Genomic DNA, 18,556 nt, shown 5'->3' on the forward strand with positions numbered 1-18,556 from the left:
TCCTCCTGTCTCACCCTCCCAAGTGCTGGGAATACAGGCATGCGCCACCACACCCGGCTTTCTCTGTCTTTCTAATACTCCAAAATCCCTCAACACCATGGGACCTCTTAGGTGTTTTAATGACACAAAGATAACAGTAACATTTTTTTAATTTGTCCTAAAATGAAATTCTAACAACTCCAAGTGACTGAACATATTGTTTTCTTACTATCAACTTTATGCATCAACTCCTGCCTTCAAGTCACCATCAAGAGGAATTCAAAATAACATCTGCAGTAGACGTGCTATAAGGCCTGTAATTTCCCATAGATATATTTTTTTCTATTTCTGATATAAAGAAGTAACTTTTCCAATTATGATTTTCAACAGCTGATTCATTAGGGTACATTTTACCTTGAGTAAAATCTTCACTTTTTTTCAGTATACAAAATCAAATACAGTGGCAATAGCACCATCACAAATGAAAACTTAGATGAAAACCAGCTTCCTCAACATAGAGCTCTAACACTGAGCTATTTAAAGTGAAATGGTACTCACTTACTTAACCATATACTTTATAGTCAAAAGCAAAGGAGTGTTAATTCCCCATTTCCTCTATAAAGAATCTTCAAACAAAAAATGGGATCAGTTAAAAATACCCGGATACCACAGAAGAGATAGGGAAATCATTTAAAAGCCCAGTTGGTAGGAATAATTACAAACTTACCTCAAGTTGACCTCCCCATGCAGCTGTGTTTACAATATCATCACAGTATTTTCCAAACTCTTCTATAGGGAACACATCAGAAGACAGCACTTAATTTTCTTAACTCTTCTTACAAGATCCATTTTATAGCCCCCCCACAATTACTGATGAAAATACCCAAAAGTCATGCACATCTTCTCTTCTCTATCACTTCCCTCCACAATTTAATGTCCTTCCCAGATTCAGACATAATTCACCCAACTTTCCATCACCCTTTCATCCAAAGCCAAATCATTTGTCTCTTCCTCAGCCGGAGGCCCATACATAACAAACCTATATTTTTGTCTTCGCCTAATGTGATCACCCTCAAAACAGCCACCATATTTACCATCTTGACATGTGTTTTGAAGCCCAAACTGGTACCCAAAAAAATAATGAGAAAGACTAATTATATGTACTTCTATATAATATCTGTGTTAGCCAAGAAAAGATTTTTCAGAACATCCCTGAAAGAAGTAAAAAGAGCTATTCTCTGAGTTTAAAATGGGGATATTTTATTCATATGTCTTTTTTAACAGCGTGTTAAAATGAGCCACAGACATCCTTCTTGTCCAGAGAGAGAACAAGAAACTATAGGCACCAAAAGACAAATATGTACCATATATTTATCTCATTCACTATTAAATCCTTGGTGTTCAGAACAGTGCTTGGAATACTGCACAGACACACAATGGCTTTCAGTAAATACTGACTGAAGATAATTAAGTGTTTTGTATTTTTCTCTGATTCAGCATAATGAACTGCTACCGCCTCTCAAATTCTATACAACTACCAAAGCCAGGGAGTTTCGATGATTTAGTAATCAAGCTGGAGATGAAGTACAGAAGAGCTATTTATCAAGTTATTTCTGTGTATATCAAAATGTATGGAAGTATGTATTTCATGTCTCATAGCAAATTCTGGTTATTTAAAAAATGTCAATAACCTAAAACAGCAAAAGATACATTAACATTACCATATGACATAAATGGGAAATTAGCTGACTACAGGATTAGATACATCTATAACTATACCTAGCAAGAGATACCTTTAAACTATGCTCACCAAAGAGACCTAATCAACTGTCAGGGATCATTCCTATCTGTTTAGCGTTAGGCTCCACTTTCTTCAATAGAGGGAAGACTCCATTAAAGGAAAGTCAAACTTAACCACCTCATCCTGGCCATAAGACTTGCTCCCCAATAGATACCGCCAAATCTGTCTTTTCTCAAAGTCAAACTTTCCTCTACTCTTTATTCCCCAGAAATCCTTTTAGATTTTTATTTGCTCTACCCCTCATTTGCTAGTTGTATTTTTTTAGTTTATTATAATATTTTTTCTTGCGGTGGAGGATTTAGCTCAGTGACACCATGCCTGCCTCGCAAGCAAGTTTCTGAGTTCAGTTTCCAGTACCAAAAAAGAAATTTAACTTAAACACCAAAAGTATTGGAGGGAATAAGGTGAGCCTTAATTCATTTCGTTTTATAATATCAAATTTTACCCAAATAATAATTTTCCTAGTTTCAACTTATTAAGAATAACATTAAATCTTCTGAAGTTCAGGATAAAAGAAATTAGTTTTCATAATCATTCTCTGCTTGTAGTCTTCCAGAGACTGGTCAAAGGTTACCTGCCTTTATGGTTAATCTTGTTAATCTCAAATTTAATAAAATTGTTTCAGTACTCATTAACCCCACTCTTTATTTTTACCTTATATAAAATAATTAGTTTTAACTAAAGAATGGTTAAATGCTTAACAGACCTAACTAAAGTAAAACGTGCCAGCATCAAATTCAAATTATAAAATAATTCTAACTAAATTTTGTGATAATTTTATCTCGCAACAGTTATATGGGTTCTTCTTGTACACAGTACCAGTATGCACCTTATTTTAAAACAACCACAACCACTAACAAAATGTAGTTTTAAAAAATTTACCTGGGGTATACATATCTCCTGTATGAGGGTTTGTTAAAAATGGCAAAAAGTCTTCCACGTGGCTTTGCATATATTCAGCCGTTTGACTTCGTAAGGCAGCCACAGTCAGAGCACAGTCCTGTTCTTTCAGTTGATCCTCAATGGCTTTATACATACAGTGGCCGTCAGATGGAATCTGTTTAATTTCTAACTCTCTGGCTGCCAATATTTGAGCAAGTTTTTCATTTTCTATATGTCTAGCTCCAGAAAGGTTCTCAATTTCAGCTTCAGCTATTCTCTCTTCCCGCTCCTTTTCCAATGCAGCTTTTTTTTCCTAAGATGAGAATGGCAGAGAGTTATTCATGATAATTGGGATTCACTCCCATTTATTGAGGGGATGGATATACAAGATTCTCAAAATGTTTTGTCATTATTCTCCCTTCTCCCATAAGAATTATTAAACTGATTATCTCATTACTTAGAGAATTTTCTATACTATATTTTGGGCAAACAATTTTATCCATCTGATCTGTGTGTTCCTAGCACCTATATCTGTACTGAGAAATAAGAAAACCTTTCCTCCTAAGTCTACTTAAAACTACCTGTCAAGCACTTGAGAGGCTGAGACAGGAGGATCACCATGAGTTCAAGGCCAGCCTGGGCTATAGAAAGAAGTTATGCCTAGTCTAAACTACAGTGAGATCCTGGCTCAAAACCAAAGAAACAAACAAAAACTTCCTGTCAAATTTCTTCTCTTGTCAATTTCAGAATATTGCCTTAAGACTAAGTTGTCTTAACCCTTACTCATATTATCATATTTAAGCCCAGGTAAGTCCAAGTTTTACTTATCATTCCATCATATTTGATACTAATATACTAAAGCCTTTAGAGTGCATAGGCAGACATTCTTTTATCTAGCTTTAAAAAGAAAGTGTGTATATATACCTATACATATATATTTAATAAAGTAATGGTAAAAATATTATTCTACACAAACAATTAAAACAAACAGACCAAAGTTTCCCTTAAGTACTAATGCCAATCCATAGTGCTCTCTCCAGGTTTGGTGTGTATCATTCCAGATTGTTTTTCTATGCATTTTATTTATTTATTTATTTATTTTGGTACTGGGGATTGAACTCTGGCCCTTGTGCTTGCAATGAAGGCGACAAAACCACTGAGCTAAATCCCCAGCCCATATGCATTTTAATAAATATAGTTTACTCACAGAAAATATATGATACCTGTGTTATAACAAAAATGGCATCACATATTACATTCTACAATTTGCTTTCCTTACTCAAAATCTTAAGATTTCTCCCCATGGTAGCAAATGTAAGGGTGGGCTGAGTGAAGTAAATGAGACATCTGTCATATGAGTGGAGAGGAAGGTTAGGGGAGAAGGAAAAGACCCTGACAGCTAAAGAACTAATGAACATAAGCTAGAGAGAGCACCATATTTTAGCACAGCTAAAAATAATTTCCAGAACTAGAATGCCAGAAAAAGTGTCAAGATAAGAAGTTGGGAGCTAAAAAGATAAGTACATGATTAATACAAAGCCTATGCTTACACAGCATCAAAAGAAGAGAAAGACAAAACACAAAACATAAGCATGTGATTAATATAAATTCTTATTAGATTCCTTTGCCTTAAGATGGCTGCCATATGGAGTAGCAGCCTCCATGTTGAAATATGGCTTCTCCCAACACAGACAGGCTTCCTCCCATCATGCCTTTTCTCCCGCCAAAAAAGTAACTGATACTTGCTACCTCCTAGCAGCTAGTGATGTCAGAAGCCCCTCCTAATGATGTCACAGGCTCCTCCAATCTCTTAATACTACTTCACGCAACTCTACCCCAGCTCAGGCTAACTTCACACCACTCCTGCAACAGAAGCTCCCTGTTCTGCCAAGTCGCTCTCTCTTCTTTGTTGGAGGCAGCTCAGCAGATCCCCATAATAAAGGCCTGTTATGGTCCTGGTTTTCAGCTCTTTTTACCTAACAATTCTATGCTTATATAACATTAAAAAAAGACTAGAAAGATAATACACAAAATCTATTTTCTGGATAGAATTGTAACATACACTGTGTCTCTCTGTCTGGGTGCTTTTCCGTATCTTTCTGATTCTCTACCATGACTATGCTTTATTTGTATACTCAGGGAGGAAACTGACTTTCAATTTAAGAGAATAAAATGTTAGACTAAATTCTAAAAATCTTATTATAAGTAATAAATTACAGTGAAGGAGAGAGTAAACCAAGAGCAGAAAAAGGGAGACTTTCAAGTCCCTCAAGGAAGTAAATAGGAAGGCAAACTTCAATTAAACTTATTGCCACATACTCATAGGGGATGTGTGTTATATGCCATATTAGACAAACTTGAACTAATTCCTAAGTTACCTAAAACAAAAGCAGCAATATCTCTTTCACAAAAAAATAAGCTTGTTTAGGATTTTCCTTCCACATTTAAGGATAGAAGCAGCAGGAACAAATTTATTTCACTGTATATCTACAACTTTGGATCTCAGAGGTATGAATAAAATCTTAAAACACAAGATGGCACTATTACTTTATAAAAGACTAACAGTTTCAGAGGGGAGAGGAAAAATAAGCACCTTAGACACACCATCTAATCCAAAACCCCTCATTTTCCTCTTCTGAGGAAACAGCACGCAGAAACATTTTCAAAGGCCATACAGCTGGTTAGAGCAGAGCAGGGACCCAGGACAACACAGAGAGCTCCTTCTATCCAGGCACCTGAATCAGAATAAAAGTTGGAGCAGATGGCAGCTGGAATTAATGATGCTATTCTATTCTATATGCAAACTCTTTAAGACTCAAAAATACTAATTTAAGTCATTTCATTTATTTTCCCTCATGCTTTGCTTCAGCATCATGTGGCAAATGAGTTTCCCTCCTAGCATACTAGTTGGGAAATTCACTGGATTCTTTTCTGTGCAATGTACAGTGTCCCAGTAGCACTTTGTTTTCTACCATAGTACTGGAGATAGAATGAGACCAACAATGTCTAATGAAAATGTATAAAAAAGAAATAACAGCCTGGAACTCATAAATATATTGTTGGTAAACACAGCATATTGATAAAGTAAAACAGCAAAAGCACTCAGCTTCCCAGGTGCTGGGTGCCTATCATTTAACACTCAACAAGTTTTCCCTTCACTGAATTTCTACTGTAATTAACCATTATGTACCTAATATATATATTATATATTATATACCTAGAGAATTCTCTAAGAATCTGGCATACTTATACTTCTTTGAATATTTGCTTGTTTAAAAACTTCTAGGTTCAAACCCTTATTTCATTACTCAGAACCATAGTTTTAACAATGGTTACACATCAGATAGCAGATTCACCTGAGCCATATTCTAGACTGTAAATTAAGTCTATGACAGCATATTTGTTTTAAAAAAATTCATTTGCACTCCCCAGGCCAAACTTCCTATGAGAACTATACACTGGACATCTTATAGTGCCTTAGATCTATTATCTTCTCTGTAAAATTGGGATTAAAAATAATCCTACTTCCCAGAACTAAATGAGATTTCATATTGCACACAAACAGCTTAGCACAGTATCTGGTACATATCAAGTACTTAATTAATGTTAGTTCAGGTCCTTTTACAAAGAATTCCATCATTTTTTTTTCCCTATTCCCTCTTTATAGAACACCTAAGATTTCACTGAAGCCAGGCCTGGTGGCACAGCTATGTAATCCCAGGACTCTGCGAGGCTGTGCAGGAGGGTCTGAAATTGGAGCCCAGCTTGGGCAACCTAGTGAAACCCTATCCCAAAATAAAAAATTAAAAATGGGCTGGTAGGCTGGGGATTTAGCTCAGTGGTTCTACCGCCTGCCTCATAAGCACAAGGACCTGAGTTGGATACCCGGTATCAAAAAAAAAGCGGGGGGGAAGGGCTGGAGATGTAGCTCAGTGTAAAGACCCCAAGTTCAATCCCCACTACCACACACACACACACACACACACACAAACACACACACACAATAGTATTGTACACAAAACAAACTTAAATATTTGGTGACATGACTTTCATACCCGTCTCTTTTGTGCTTTTGATATCCTAGGAGGCTGATTCTCAAGTACCAAGTCTGCAATGTTAACAGCAACAGAATCTATCTAAAGGAAACAAAAAGCATCAAGTCAACAAAAAATATTTTGATATTACTATTGAAAGCATTAGGTTACTAAATTATTGTTGAAAATCACAAGTACATTCACCCTCACATTTCAATTTAGGTAACAGCACCAGACATCATAATAGATAGTACGGGTTTGTCTCCTTTCTCTACTTTTATGAGACAATCTGTCAGATTCCCAAGAAGTTTCCCTGTAACTCTTTGAAGATAATGCTCATTTCTGCAAATCCTTCTTCCCTCTCAGAAGACCTACTCCATTGACAGGAAGTACCTTACTTCCTATATGATTGCCAATTCATTCAGGACTATACTCTTCCTACCTCTGAATGCTGATAGCCCACATAAAACATAGGTCCTGTGCTGGCTCAGTTCATTACTAACGGAATCACCTTAAAGTTGGCAGCAGAGACTCTTTTCCATCCTGTGAAAACTTGATAAGCACTGATCCTTGAACTTTTCTTATCTTGTCCTATCTATGAACTGATTAACTGGAGGCAGAAAATAAATTTATGGTATTATTAGATAGTACAACAAATCCTGAAACTCAAATGCTATTATATTTGCTGAGGTAAGAAAACAGGACACTAGACCTCTATTAGGATAAATAGTATTTTATTACTGTAAGTTAAACTAGTTGTTAGTAGGATACATAAAACAACTTAAGCCCTCTAATACATAAAGACAGTAGTGTTCAAAGGCTGATCAAAATATCAAAATCAGACAAAGACTTCAAAGAACAGTTATCACTGTTACTCAAACTAGAAATCTTGACTTTTTTCAGAGGATTCTGCTAAAATTCACATACTGATGACAGGTAAAATACAAAGATGTATTTGAAAAACAAAAAAGCAAAGAAATAAAAATTTAGGTAGAGTTAGAAAAATTTTAAGTAAATTTTAAGTTAATTTTTAAGGTAAAAGTTCAAAGTAGAATAGGAGTATTTCAACAGTTAGAAAATCTGTAATTTCTAGAATCAAACATTTTTGTCCTTGGAAATCTAGAAAAAGAATCTTGAAATTGAAAGTCTTAGAGAGCAAACAAAACTATCTGGCTAATAGAAAAGAGGAAGAGGCAATTAGGAATATCACAATTATAACAATTAAAACACCTCAAGAAGGGTGCTTTGTTTTCCATAGCTACAGCATATCCTTACCTTTAGGGTAAGGAAGGCCAGTACCTTGACTGCTGGTTAATAAATATTGATTAAAATGATAAAATCATGCTCCCATTTAGCAAAAAAAAAAAAAAAATCTGTAAAATTTTGTTCATTACAACTTGCTTCATGAGCAATTTGTAATAAATTAATATATAATTTTAAAATGATTTTACATTTGTTGTCCCATTTGACCTTTATAAGAACCTGTGGTTAAACAGCAAAAGTATTCATGTCATCACATTATATGTGGGTAAATTTATGCTCAGATGGATTAAGTAACTTTACCAAGGTTGCAATTCTAATCAGTGATAATTCTGGCCTCAGAAGTCTGGTCTTCCGAATTTCACTTGAAGCTTCCTATGGTACACTTTATCAACTTGTTCATCTTTTAGTCAAGTGAACAGTTAAAGAAGGTAATGGATGAGCATAACTAAATGGCTTGGGTATTTCCTTATCAATTTTATGATTTATATAATCAATTTAACAGAAGAGGACAGTCGTTTTCAAATGCTGTAGTCAAGATAAATACTTCACATACTTTATTCTCCTTGGCAAACAGCTTCAGTTGCTCCAGTTCCTCTCTGTGTTTCTGTTCCATTTCTTTTTCCAACTTTGCAACATCCTCAGTGAGCTGCTTCCTTCTCTTTTTGTCATTCTTGGGAACAGCATTCTTCATACTCTGAATTTTGGCTAAAGAGTCACCCAAATTATTAAGTCAGAAACTCAAGAATAAGAGGAAATAGGAAACAGGAGCAATAAGAGGACAGAAAGGGGAGAGAGAGGGTATAGAAAAAATAATCGGGGAAGCAAGAAGTCATCACATCAACAGCTACAAAGAGCTCAGGTGAAGCTTTTGAGACCAAACAAAATAAAACAAAACTCATTCAATAAAACCTTGAATTTGATTGGTCAGGAGGAAGAAAGTGAAAACAATGATGTAAAGCAAGTTTCAACCTTTCAAATATCCTTTCTCAGTCCTCCAAACTGGTGTGGTGATTCAAAAGCCACCCACTAGGGCCAAGCGTCTCTAACTGGGGCAGGAATGGGAAGAAAAGGAAAGGAGAGTCCGAAAAGGGAAAGGAGGCAGATGTGGAAAGAGGAGGCAGAAGGACGCTGGGAGGGGACCAATCACGGTCCAGAACTTGGATTCGCTGCAGGCCTCTGAGGCAGCCTGCGGAGGCTGCGGGTAGAGGGGCCGCCTGAGTGGTGAGGACCGGCGAGAAGAGAATATCTGTCTCTTTGGGAAAGTCTGACAGCATCCCGGCCGTTCTCCCTTCAAGATTCCCCCAAACCAACTCGCTCGCGCCCTTCCCTGGGTCTGAACGACTTCTAGATTCCCACTTCCTTCCCTGTCACCTTGTAACTCCTTCTTCTCCTTGCGATGCCTTCTCACCAGCTGCTCCTCTTCATCTAGCTCTTCGGTCAGGACCGCCTCCATAGCGACCAGGTCGCTTGACACACAAGCTAGAATTACCCTGCAACCAGGGCTGGCCGGCACCTGGCTCGTCTCAAGCCTCAGCCGGGGCGCTATTGGCCGCCGCTGGGATTTAGCCCCGCCTTCAAGGCAGCGCCGGATGTAAGTCAAGCCAATTGAAAAATTAGAAAACTGACTAGAATTCTGCGCGTGCGCATTCCGTGATCGCTCCCTACCGATGGAGGGGGCGCCCAGGGTGGAAGCGCGGGTGTGTGGACTGGATTCAGTGTGCCAGTGCCAGATTAATATGCTAGAGCCCCGCCTCAGACAAGATGCGCGCTGTGCTATTGGCCCTGACTAGAGGCGCGCAGAGATGATGTAAGCGCTCATTTGGTAGTTCTTCAACTTCGTTGCTTTGGAGGAATGGTTGGACCCCATTGCGAAGAGCTGTTGAAAAGGTAAGAACAAAATATACGATTTTAATAAAACCATGAAATATAATCAGTGGGAAGCTTTAGACTGCATCAATAATACCATACGGAATTATGGTTCTGTTTGTTTTGAAGGTCGTTAAGACTACAGTTCATTCAGAAGAAAGAAATAGAGCTAAATTAATCGAGAAAATGCCTCCTCCTGATACTGTTGTACAGAACTACCGTAGTCTACCGATCTACAGCAGACCTGCGGAAATTACTGACCGTAGTAATAGAGAGTTCCTTACCCACCTGGCCTTAGTTGAAAGCAGGTGTTGTGTGACCACATGGAAGAGATCGAGGCCTGTTTAAAAGAAGCACAGAAGGGTATGTTACAACATAAAGTTTCTCAAGTAAAATGAAAAATAGAAGAAATTCTCATAGAATTAAGAGGAAAAGGCCGAAGAAATTAAGACGAGGAAAGAAGAGAAAAAGCGAGACGTACAGGGCTTGTCCAGGAAATACAATCTGCATGTAATGGGAATACCTGAAACAGAGTACGAAGCAAGTGAAGCTGAAACAATAATTCCGGAACTTATTGAAGAAAATTTTCCAGAGTTGAAGAACGAAGTAGACCTGAAAACGAAGAAGCCTCACAGTGTATCTTTAAAATTTAATGAGAAGAAAGCAACATGTAGGCATAGCTTCGTCACTTTTAAATTTCAAGCATAAAGAAAAAATTTTGCAAGTATCGAGAGAAAGGTTACATATAAAGCGGGGAAAGTCAGACTGACCTCAGATTTTTCTCTTACAATTCTAAATACCAGAAGACAATGGAACAACATTTACAGAGTTTTAAAGGAAAATAATTTTGAACCAAGAATTATATACCCTTCCAAGTTAGTATTTGTGTATGAAGACAACTGGAAGATATTCTCAGATACTAAGGGGTTAAGAAAGTATATCGACAAAGAACCTTCTCTGAAAATGTTGCTGAATGATTTACTGCTGCCAACAAAAATATTACATAAAATAGGGATATAGTTGTATGGAAGATATAATGACTAAAACTAGTTAAGGCTATGAAGTCTAAAATTGTTACATATAGGGTAGTAAACCTAAATGCTAAATGGATTTGTAAGCTGGATCTAAAATTTTCAGTTTATTTAGTTTTAAACTATCAAAGTGCATACCAAATATTCAATGTCAATAAATAATACTGTTTTATTTTTATATTTTAGTTTTGGTTCTGGGGATCACACTCAAGACCTTGCGCTTGCAGGGCAGGCACAGTGCCACTGAGCTAAATCTCTGGCCCAATACTATTTTATGTTTTTCCATGTAATATAAAGATGGATGTTAAGTCAAATGTATGTTAAATAGAAGTGCTTTGTCACTGTGGCCAAGACAGGTATAGAAAAAACATTCTAAATGTTAATCTGACAAAATTGGAAGTGATAGTTTTTTAATTCCTTAAAAAATAACAAATTCATAATGTTAATACTAATAATGTAAGAAGAAAATTTCCAAAGCACTTGTTGCGGGTGGATATGTTTGAAATACTGACTGAGAAAATCAGTAATTACTGCAACAGTGGTTTGTAGAAGCCAATTTGTCATTAAGTTGTGAGCAGAAATAGATTACATACATTCCGGGTTTCTGGAATTGAAAAACAAAGAAAATGTAACAAAAGAAAATAAAGTTTTCATAGTAGAACTTTTTTTTTAGGGATTCATGTAACACGGGACTTTCACTTCATTTAAAAAATCCAGATTTTTTACTTTGGTCAGTATAGCTATCAGTAGGAAAAAGAAAATTTTAATTGTGATATTTTGTCAAGGCTTGAAAGCCTCAAGACATGTAATTATGGTATTGCTTTTCTTCTAGCATTTTTATTAAACTGAAATTAGGTTATTAGTTGTGCCTGTTTTGAGTAAAAAAAGTAAGTAGACTTAAGAATAAAAAGCCCTGGAAGGACCAGGGATTCAGCTCAGTGGCACAATGTCTGCTTTGCAAACATAGGGTCCTGAGTTGAATCCACAGCACAGCAAAAAAATATAAATAAATAAATAAAAGCCCTGGAAAAGAGGAAAAATAAACCACATCAAAGAGTATCAACATTTTACTAGTTTTTAAAAAGAAAAATTTATAAACACAAGCTACAAATTATAATATATTTCTTGTTAAAGGCAAGCTGTAAGTTGTCAAATAGAAAAAGTGAAGATTGTCACTACTTTCAACAGTATTAAAAGTTTCCATTATAATCATTTGTCCACTTAATATTGTTCTTAAACATCTTCAGATAATTCCTCTTTTATCCATGTATAGTAGTTACTTTTTTTGTTTGTTTGTTTTTTGAAACGGTCTCACTATGTAGTTGAGACTGACCTGGAGCTCACTATGGAGCCCAGGCTGGTCTCAAACTCATAGCAATCCTCCTGCCTCAGCCTCCTGAGTGCTGGGATTACAGGCGTGCACCACCATGCCCGGCCGTTACTTTTTTCGTTTACTATTTATCTTTAAAATAGTACTTGAAAATATTTAGACTGACCTGGCTCACTATGGAGCCCAGGCTGGTCTCAAACTCATAGCAATCCTCCTGCCTCAGCCTCCTGAGTGCTGGGATTACAGGCGTGCACCACCATGCCCGGCCGTTACTTTTTTCGTTTACTATTTATCTTTAAAATAGTACTTGAAAATATTTTTTCATAGTATTGTTAGTTTTAACACTACTAATTATTTTTAAATAAAGTGTTTTTAGTAATTTTGTTACATTTCTTTTCCCAATCCCAGGCCCCAGATGTGACCACTATTAGTACATCCATTTATTAATACTATAATAGAAGTAACAACAGCTTGATCCTTAGTGGCTACATTAGTTTGCTTGGCATGCAGAAACAAAATAGCAAAAATTGAGTGGTTTAAAATAAAGCAATTGCATTGTTTGGCAGCCAAAGTAATCAAGATATTGTCAAGGCTGTGCTCGCTCTGAAAGGACTAGGGGATCTAAGATTTAGCATTTCTTCTGCTTTAGATTTTATTGGCTCTTTTGTTTCTAGGTGAAAATTGTGACTAGTAACTTAAGACCTTACTTCTTTGTAATATAAGAAGTTTCATAGTATAATTTTTATTGGTCAAGATTATCCCACAAATGTTGATATGTGTTTACAGTTTTTTAATTCAACATACTTTATAATTTATCTTGATTCCTTTAACACGAGTCATTTAGAATGTGGCATTGTTTAAAGGTAAATATGTTTTACCTATTTTCTAGATTTTAGTTCCAAAAAGTAGAGTTCTTGTGAACACTTCAGCCAGCCTGATGGTGTATGATCCAAACCAAGAAATTATCTATTTTTGTAAGCATTTATTTTGTGTTTATGGGACAATTCTATTTACCATGTGTAGAATTGTGTAACCATCACCAAAATCAGGGCACATAGCCATTTCATCACCTGAAAGCGTATATCCTGACAGGGGTGCTTAGCCCTGAATGTATGTGATCTCAAGACTGAGGACACCAAGATGAGAGGTTTACAGGGACATTGTGCTATACTAGATATCTGGAGCCATTTTCCTAAACCTGTGATCACCTAGATTCCAGAGAATGGAGAAAGCCCATATGACTGAGACCACCACAGATAAACAATCCTTTTCTGGAAATGAAACCATTCCTCAGCCATAAAGATTCCAGAACTACAGGACTAACGTAATGAGCAACCGGACCCCAGCCACCTGCTAATCCTTGAAAACTGTCCACTTACTTTTACCAGTGGGCCAGTCTGAGCCCTATCATCGAGTGCCTCTTCCACCAATCTAAGCTGGAGTCCTTTCATATTTTCTAACTTTCCAGTTAAACCCCCCTCAACTATGTGGTTTTTTGTTTTGTTTTTTTTTTTCCATTGAGTTTATTGGTACTTTTTAGGTATACAGTACAGTTACATTCATCATTGGGATCTTGTACCTTTACAGGACAGATCTTTGTTCTCTTTTTTTCCCCATATCCCCCCATGATTTTAATATCTTTCTACTAAAGCAAGGACCCAGGCTAGCCAGAGAGACAACTTTAGTAAATGTAAAGTTCCATTAATATTACCAGATTAAAAAGCTATTTATTTCAAGAAGTAGCTGAATTAAAGTTTACTATAAGAAGTATTAAAGTAGTGCATGAAATTCTTACAATAATTATGTTTTTAAAGTTTAATTAAAAATGAAATTGCTTCAAAATTGTAATGCAGACTTTTAAAAATATTAAAAATCTGTAAAACTAGAGGTGAAAAAGTATTATATATAAGCAAATAGAATTATAAAAACTTTTTCAAAATTTGTGTTTTTAGCTGAGCGTGGTGTACATATCGGTAATTACAGTGTTGTGGAGACTGAGGCAGGAGGATCACTGCAAGCTCAAAGTCAGAATGGGCTACACAGTAAGTTTAAGGGTATTTAAGATAGCAAGACCTTGCCTTAAAAAAAAAAAAAAAAAGTATTTTAGTAGAGAGAAGAATCTTGCCAGTAGTTATTAGTACAGCCCCAAATAAATGCTTGAGGGAACAAGTAAAAACTTGTGGAATACTAATGCCAGTCCAGCATATGTGAGCCATTTCTTTTTTTCTTAATGATTTTGTGTTGAAAATAATGTTGGACTTTTAAAAAATAAAAATTAACACATTCACAAGAACAAAGAGAGATAGCTTAGATAAATGATCAGATGCAAATAACCTTGGGGAAGGGGGAAAAGAGGAATGATACTGGAGAACTGAGACATGATCAAAGTGAACAGACTAATTTTCAGATTCAAAAGCAGATCATCCTGAAAGAATTGAAAAAGACTGACAGACTGTGACTATAAATACATTGATTAAGAATTTACTTCCATCTGTTTAAGATTATATTTCCAGTTATGCTATCTCTAGATAAGGAGGTAAGTCATGTTTAAGTCACATAGTCATGTTTTAAGTCATGTTTAAGAGGACTTGGGCTCAGTTGGGATTCTAATTGGAATTCCAGTTCTAGCACTTATGGCTAGTAGCACAGTGAGCGTTTACTCAGACACCTCACAGTTTCAGTGTCTACCTCAACAAAATGTGTAGAAAAGTAGTACCTGTTTCAAGGATAAATGGATTTCTGCAGCTGACAGTGCAGGACTTTCTTGAATTTAAGCCAACTTGACAACAACCTATGAAGCCCTTGCAGGCCTTTTCTCCTCGGGGGGTTAGATCCCTGTCTGATTATTCACTTCCAATGCCACCTGCTGAAATACTGCTCTTTTAATAATTTCATTTCTTCCTAGATTTCCTTGCTGCTGTACTTTACCTGCAAGATAGGATGCTTTGGGTTACTGAGAGGATATGAAACAACCTCAGTTTGCCTTGGCCACGTGGACCATGCCAACCTACCTCTGCAGGAGCCTGCCCTCTGCTCATAACATTTTGCCAGCTCATTCTTACTAGCTTCTGATACCCTGCCTTTGCTTTGCAAACTTATCAGTATTTCTCGGCTTCCTCAAAACCAAGTCAGCCTGAGTTATAGTTGAGAAAACACGGGGATGTTTCGTAAGGTAAGATATTGAGGGTTGGATGTTATGTGGCTCAACGGTATTATGTGTCCTACTTATTGCGCTGGTTTACTGTGAAGTGGGAGTCTATATACAAAGTATATTTTAAACTATAAATTGTAAAATTATGATAGTGAGGAGAAATTCCTGTTTTGTTTCCAGTTCTCTCTGGCCTTTCCAGTCATAACTTTTTTTTTCCCCTGGTACGGGGGATTAAACCCAGGTCCTTGTACTTGCAAGGCAGGTGGTGGAACCACTGAGCTAAATCCCTGGCCCAACTTTCTAGTCATATCTTTTTTTTTCCTCCCTGATGTGGCTACATCACTGTATTTCTTCTCTCATTTTCTTAGTCCTTTATCCTCTTTCTTATCTTCTATTCATGCTACTCCCTCCCTCTTTTACATCAAATTATAGTTTCCAGTAGGTCCCTCCTCTCTGGGAGCTCAGTGCCTTTCAGAGACCAGCTGTCATCCTAGTTGCCATCCTCTCCCTGGCATGTGATGGGATGGGACTAGAAGTCGAGGCTTGGGATATAGTAAGTGTTAACATACAATGGGTTAAGTACAAATATAAAAAGGAGCAAAACTGATCTTTATATGTTGATGCGAAAAGATCTCCCAAAACAGATAATTAGGTAAAAACAAGATACAGAAAAAATACGCAGATATCTAATTTACGTAAAAAGAATACAGAAGGAAGCGTATAGTAAAATAGTAAACAAATGGACACCTTTAAAGAGTCCTGAATATTTTACCTAGATATTTCACTTTTTTTTTTTTTGTAATGGGGATCGAACTCAGGACCTTGCACTTGCAAGGCAGTGTGGTGCCACTGTGCTAAATCCCCAGCTGATATTTCACTTTTACTAATAGAAATTATATACTAAAAAAATTAATTTTGTATAATTATTACAAATTAGTTTCTACAAATTTTTCTTTTTTTCCAGTGGCAAGAATTGAACCCAAGGCCTTGTGCACGATAAGCAAGCACTTTATCACTGAATTCATTCCCCAGCCCACTGCTGCAACAAATTTAATGGCAAAATGGAAATTTAGGTGGTGTCACTAGACCTGGAGGCGGGGCTGCGTTCGCCCTGTGCTCTTTCTGGGTTTGGGGCAGGTGCAGCTTGCCCCGTGCTGGACTGGGGCCTGTGGGAGTTGAGCCTGGTCTCGCCTGCTTACCCCTAGCTTCTGGCTGGCTTAAGGCAGCGTATTTTCCTGTCCCGAACTTGGCAACCTACATGGCGCTTTCTGCGGGGGTGGTTCCAGGTCTGTATCTGCCAGGAGAACCGCTCCCAGAGAGGTCAAGCTCTGCCGTGTAGCACAGGGCAGAATGGCGAGCCCCCTCATTGTGTCCCTGTCCTCTTCCCAAGGAGGCTTTTGTCATGTGGCCGCCGTGTATTTTGTTTGTTCAGCGCAGAATGTGCCAGGGAGCCATACTGGCCAGGGCAGGCTTTGGGCCGAGGCGGATGCACACCTCTGTCCCCACACGCGGTGCCACAGTAACAGCGCCTGCGCCTTTCAGCACCCTAGTGGGCACGTCACTTGACTCCAACTCTGCACGGCGCTGAGCTTTGTGGACGCTAAGGTTTTGATTTCCATTTCAGTTCATAAATTATTTTGAAGTCTCATTGTATCCTGGAGAGCGGGTGATGAGTGACGAATGGAGAAGGTGGATTTGCAGCAGGCTCAGTGTTCCAAGGGGCCCAAGGCTCCGTCCAGCTCGGTGACAGCAGTCACACCACAGGCCCTGGAGTTTCCTTAGAACTGTGACATTGCAAGTGTACTGCTTTCCCTGATGGAAGAAAGAGCCTTTTGGGGTTTTGTCTTATTTTATTTTCCCTTAACTTCCCCAATCCTGGAAGCTGAGCAGGAGAGCAACAGCGGCTGGCGGGATTCCACCCTAACCCTGGGGGAATAAAAAGAAATTACTGTCAAATATTAGGAAATTATAAAATATCTATTAAGATGTATAAAGTTATATTGTTTAAATCTATTTTATGATATAGAAAAAACATTTCTAAATTAAGAAAAAGGTCAGAAAATGAATTTTATGGATATATGTTGTATTTACTTAGATAAATGAATCAAATACACAAAAGTATAGTGGATATCACTGAGTGTTATGGCTTGTGTTTTAATATCCCTCAAAACCTCGTGCAATCACAGGTGGGGCTTTTTATGGAATTGATTCATGGTAAAATGCTAGGCTAAGGGCACTAGGATTAAGGGTGAGAGGCAGAAAGAAGATGTTAAGGTCTCCTGTTGCTTTTTCTACCTCGTGGCCACGATGAGCTGTTGTCCTTCTCTGAGATGCCCCTCTGCCACCCTGCCTTGGCCAGCCAATTATGGACTGAAACCTCCACAAACTGTGAGCTAAGTAAACCTTTCCACCCTTTAAATTTGGGGGCCAGGTATTTTGTCTCAGCAATGAGAAAAGTAGCTAAGACACTAGACAGTGAGATTAAGGTGGATTCTATTGTCTTCTCTATCCTTTCCTCACTATCCAAATGTTGAAACACACAAAACAACTCTTCTGTAATAATAGAAAAAGTAGAAAATGGTTCTGCATGAATAAAAATGCTCTTTCCCAAATTTGTGGGCTCATTGGTACTGCGTTCTATCTATCTATTTTGAGACAAAGTAACTTGTATGCAGTTTAGGCTAGTCTTTTAACTTTAATCGTATATCCCAGGGTAGCCTCAAACTTATGGTGATCCTTCTTCCTCAGCCTCCAGAGTGCTGAGATTACAAGTGTGCACTACCATGCCTGGCTTGAGCTCGGTTCTTTTACAGCAGGAGTTTTTATCTTTTCCACTTCTACCTTGTAACTTGTCTCTATATTCTAAAATATATGACATTTTCTTAAAGCTATGTTTCCTTCTTGCTCTCTGGTTGTCTATGCATCATCTATCATTACCCTCCTCACATGACTTTCTAAACAAGTTTGCTCTGTGTTCTCTTTTGTTTGATTGACAGCCCTTGTGGCAATAAATGGCTGCTGGCTGGCTTGCTTAGTAGATATAGTATGTTCCTCACAGAGAGAGCACATACAACCTTTCATTACCAGGCTTCCTTACCTCTACAAATGTAAACTTCTTCATACTGGATTTTGCTTAAATATAGGATCACTTACAAGTGTTTTAGAGAAGCGATGCATTGAAAGACACATTTAGAAATTCCACAGTAAATTTACACAAAC

At 37.4% G+C, this 18,556-nt stretch overlaps 1 protein-coding gene and 1 long non-coding RNA gene across 5 annotated transcripts in view; one reads left to right on the top strand and one right to left on the bottom strand.

The window, feature by feature from the left end:
- Otud6b (OTU deubiquitinase 6B) overlaps positions 1-9,723 on the bottom strand; it is a 17,091-nt gene extending 7,368 nt beyond the window's left edge. Inside the window, exons 1-5 of one of the 2 annotated variants that reach the window (XM_033760231.1) lie at positions 9,331-9,723; positions 8,513-8,664; positions 6,718-6,798; positions 2,663-2,975; positions 707-768 (exon numbers count right to left, since the gene is read on the bottom strand). In XM_033760231.1, coding sequence (XP_033616122.1) covers positions 707-768; positions 2,663-2,975; positions 6,718-6,798; positions 8,513-8,664; positions 9,331-9,412 — 690 coding nt within the window. In that variant the 5' untranslated portion in view covers positions 9,413-9,723. The remainder of the gene's footprint in view (positions 1-706; positions 769-2,662; positions 2,976-6,717; positions 6,799-8,512; positions 8,665-9,330) is intronic. The other variant, XM_019205708.2, reaches the window with a different exon arrangement.
- Positions 9,645-17,720, top strand: LOC104853812. Of its 3 annotated transcripts, none has more exons than XR_004515810.1 (4): positions 9,645-9,846; positions 9,955-10,188; positions 15,092-15,358; positions 16,302-17,720. It is a non-coding gene; the product is annotated as an uncharacterized LOC104853812 (long non-coding RNA). The 3 variants fall into 3 exon arrangements; XR_004515812.1 differs by having other exon boundaries at positions 9,646-9,846; positions 16,962-17,720; XR_004515807.1 differs by lacking the exons at positions 15,092-15,358; positions 16,302-17,720 and having other exon boundaries at positions 9,650-9,846; positions 9,955-11,735.
- Positions 17,721-18,556: the final 836 nt, after the last annotated feature.

Source organism: Fukomys damarensis, unplaced genomic scaffold (assembly GCF_012274545.1).
Source record: "Fukomys damarensis isolate Sample0158 unplaced genomic scaffold, DMR_v1.0_HiC HiC_scaffold_5, whole genome shotgun sequence".
Lineage (NCBI taxonomy): Eukaryota > Metazoa > Chordata > Mammalia > Rodentia > Bathyergidae > Fukomys > Fukomys damarensis.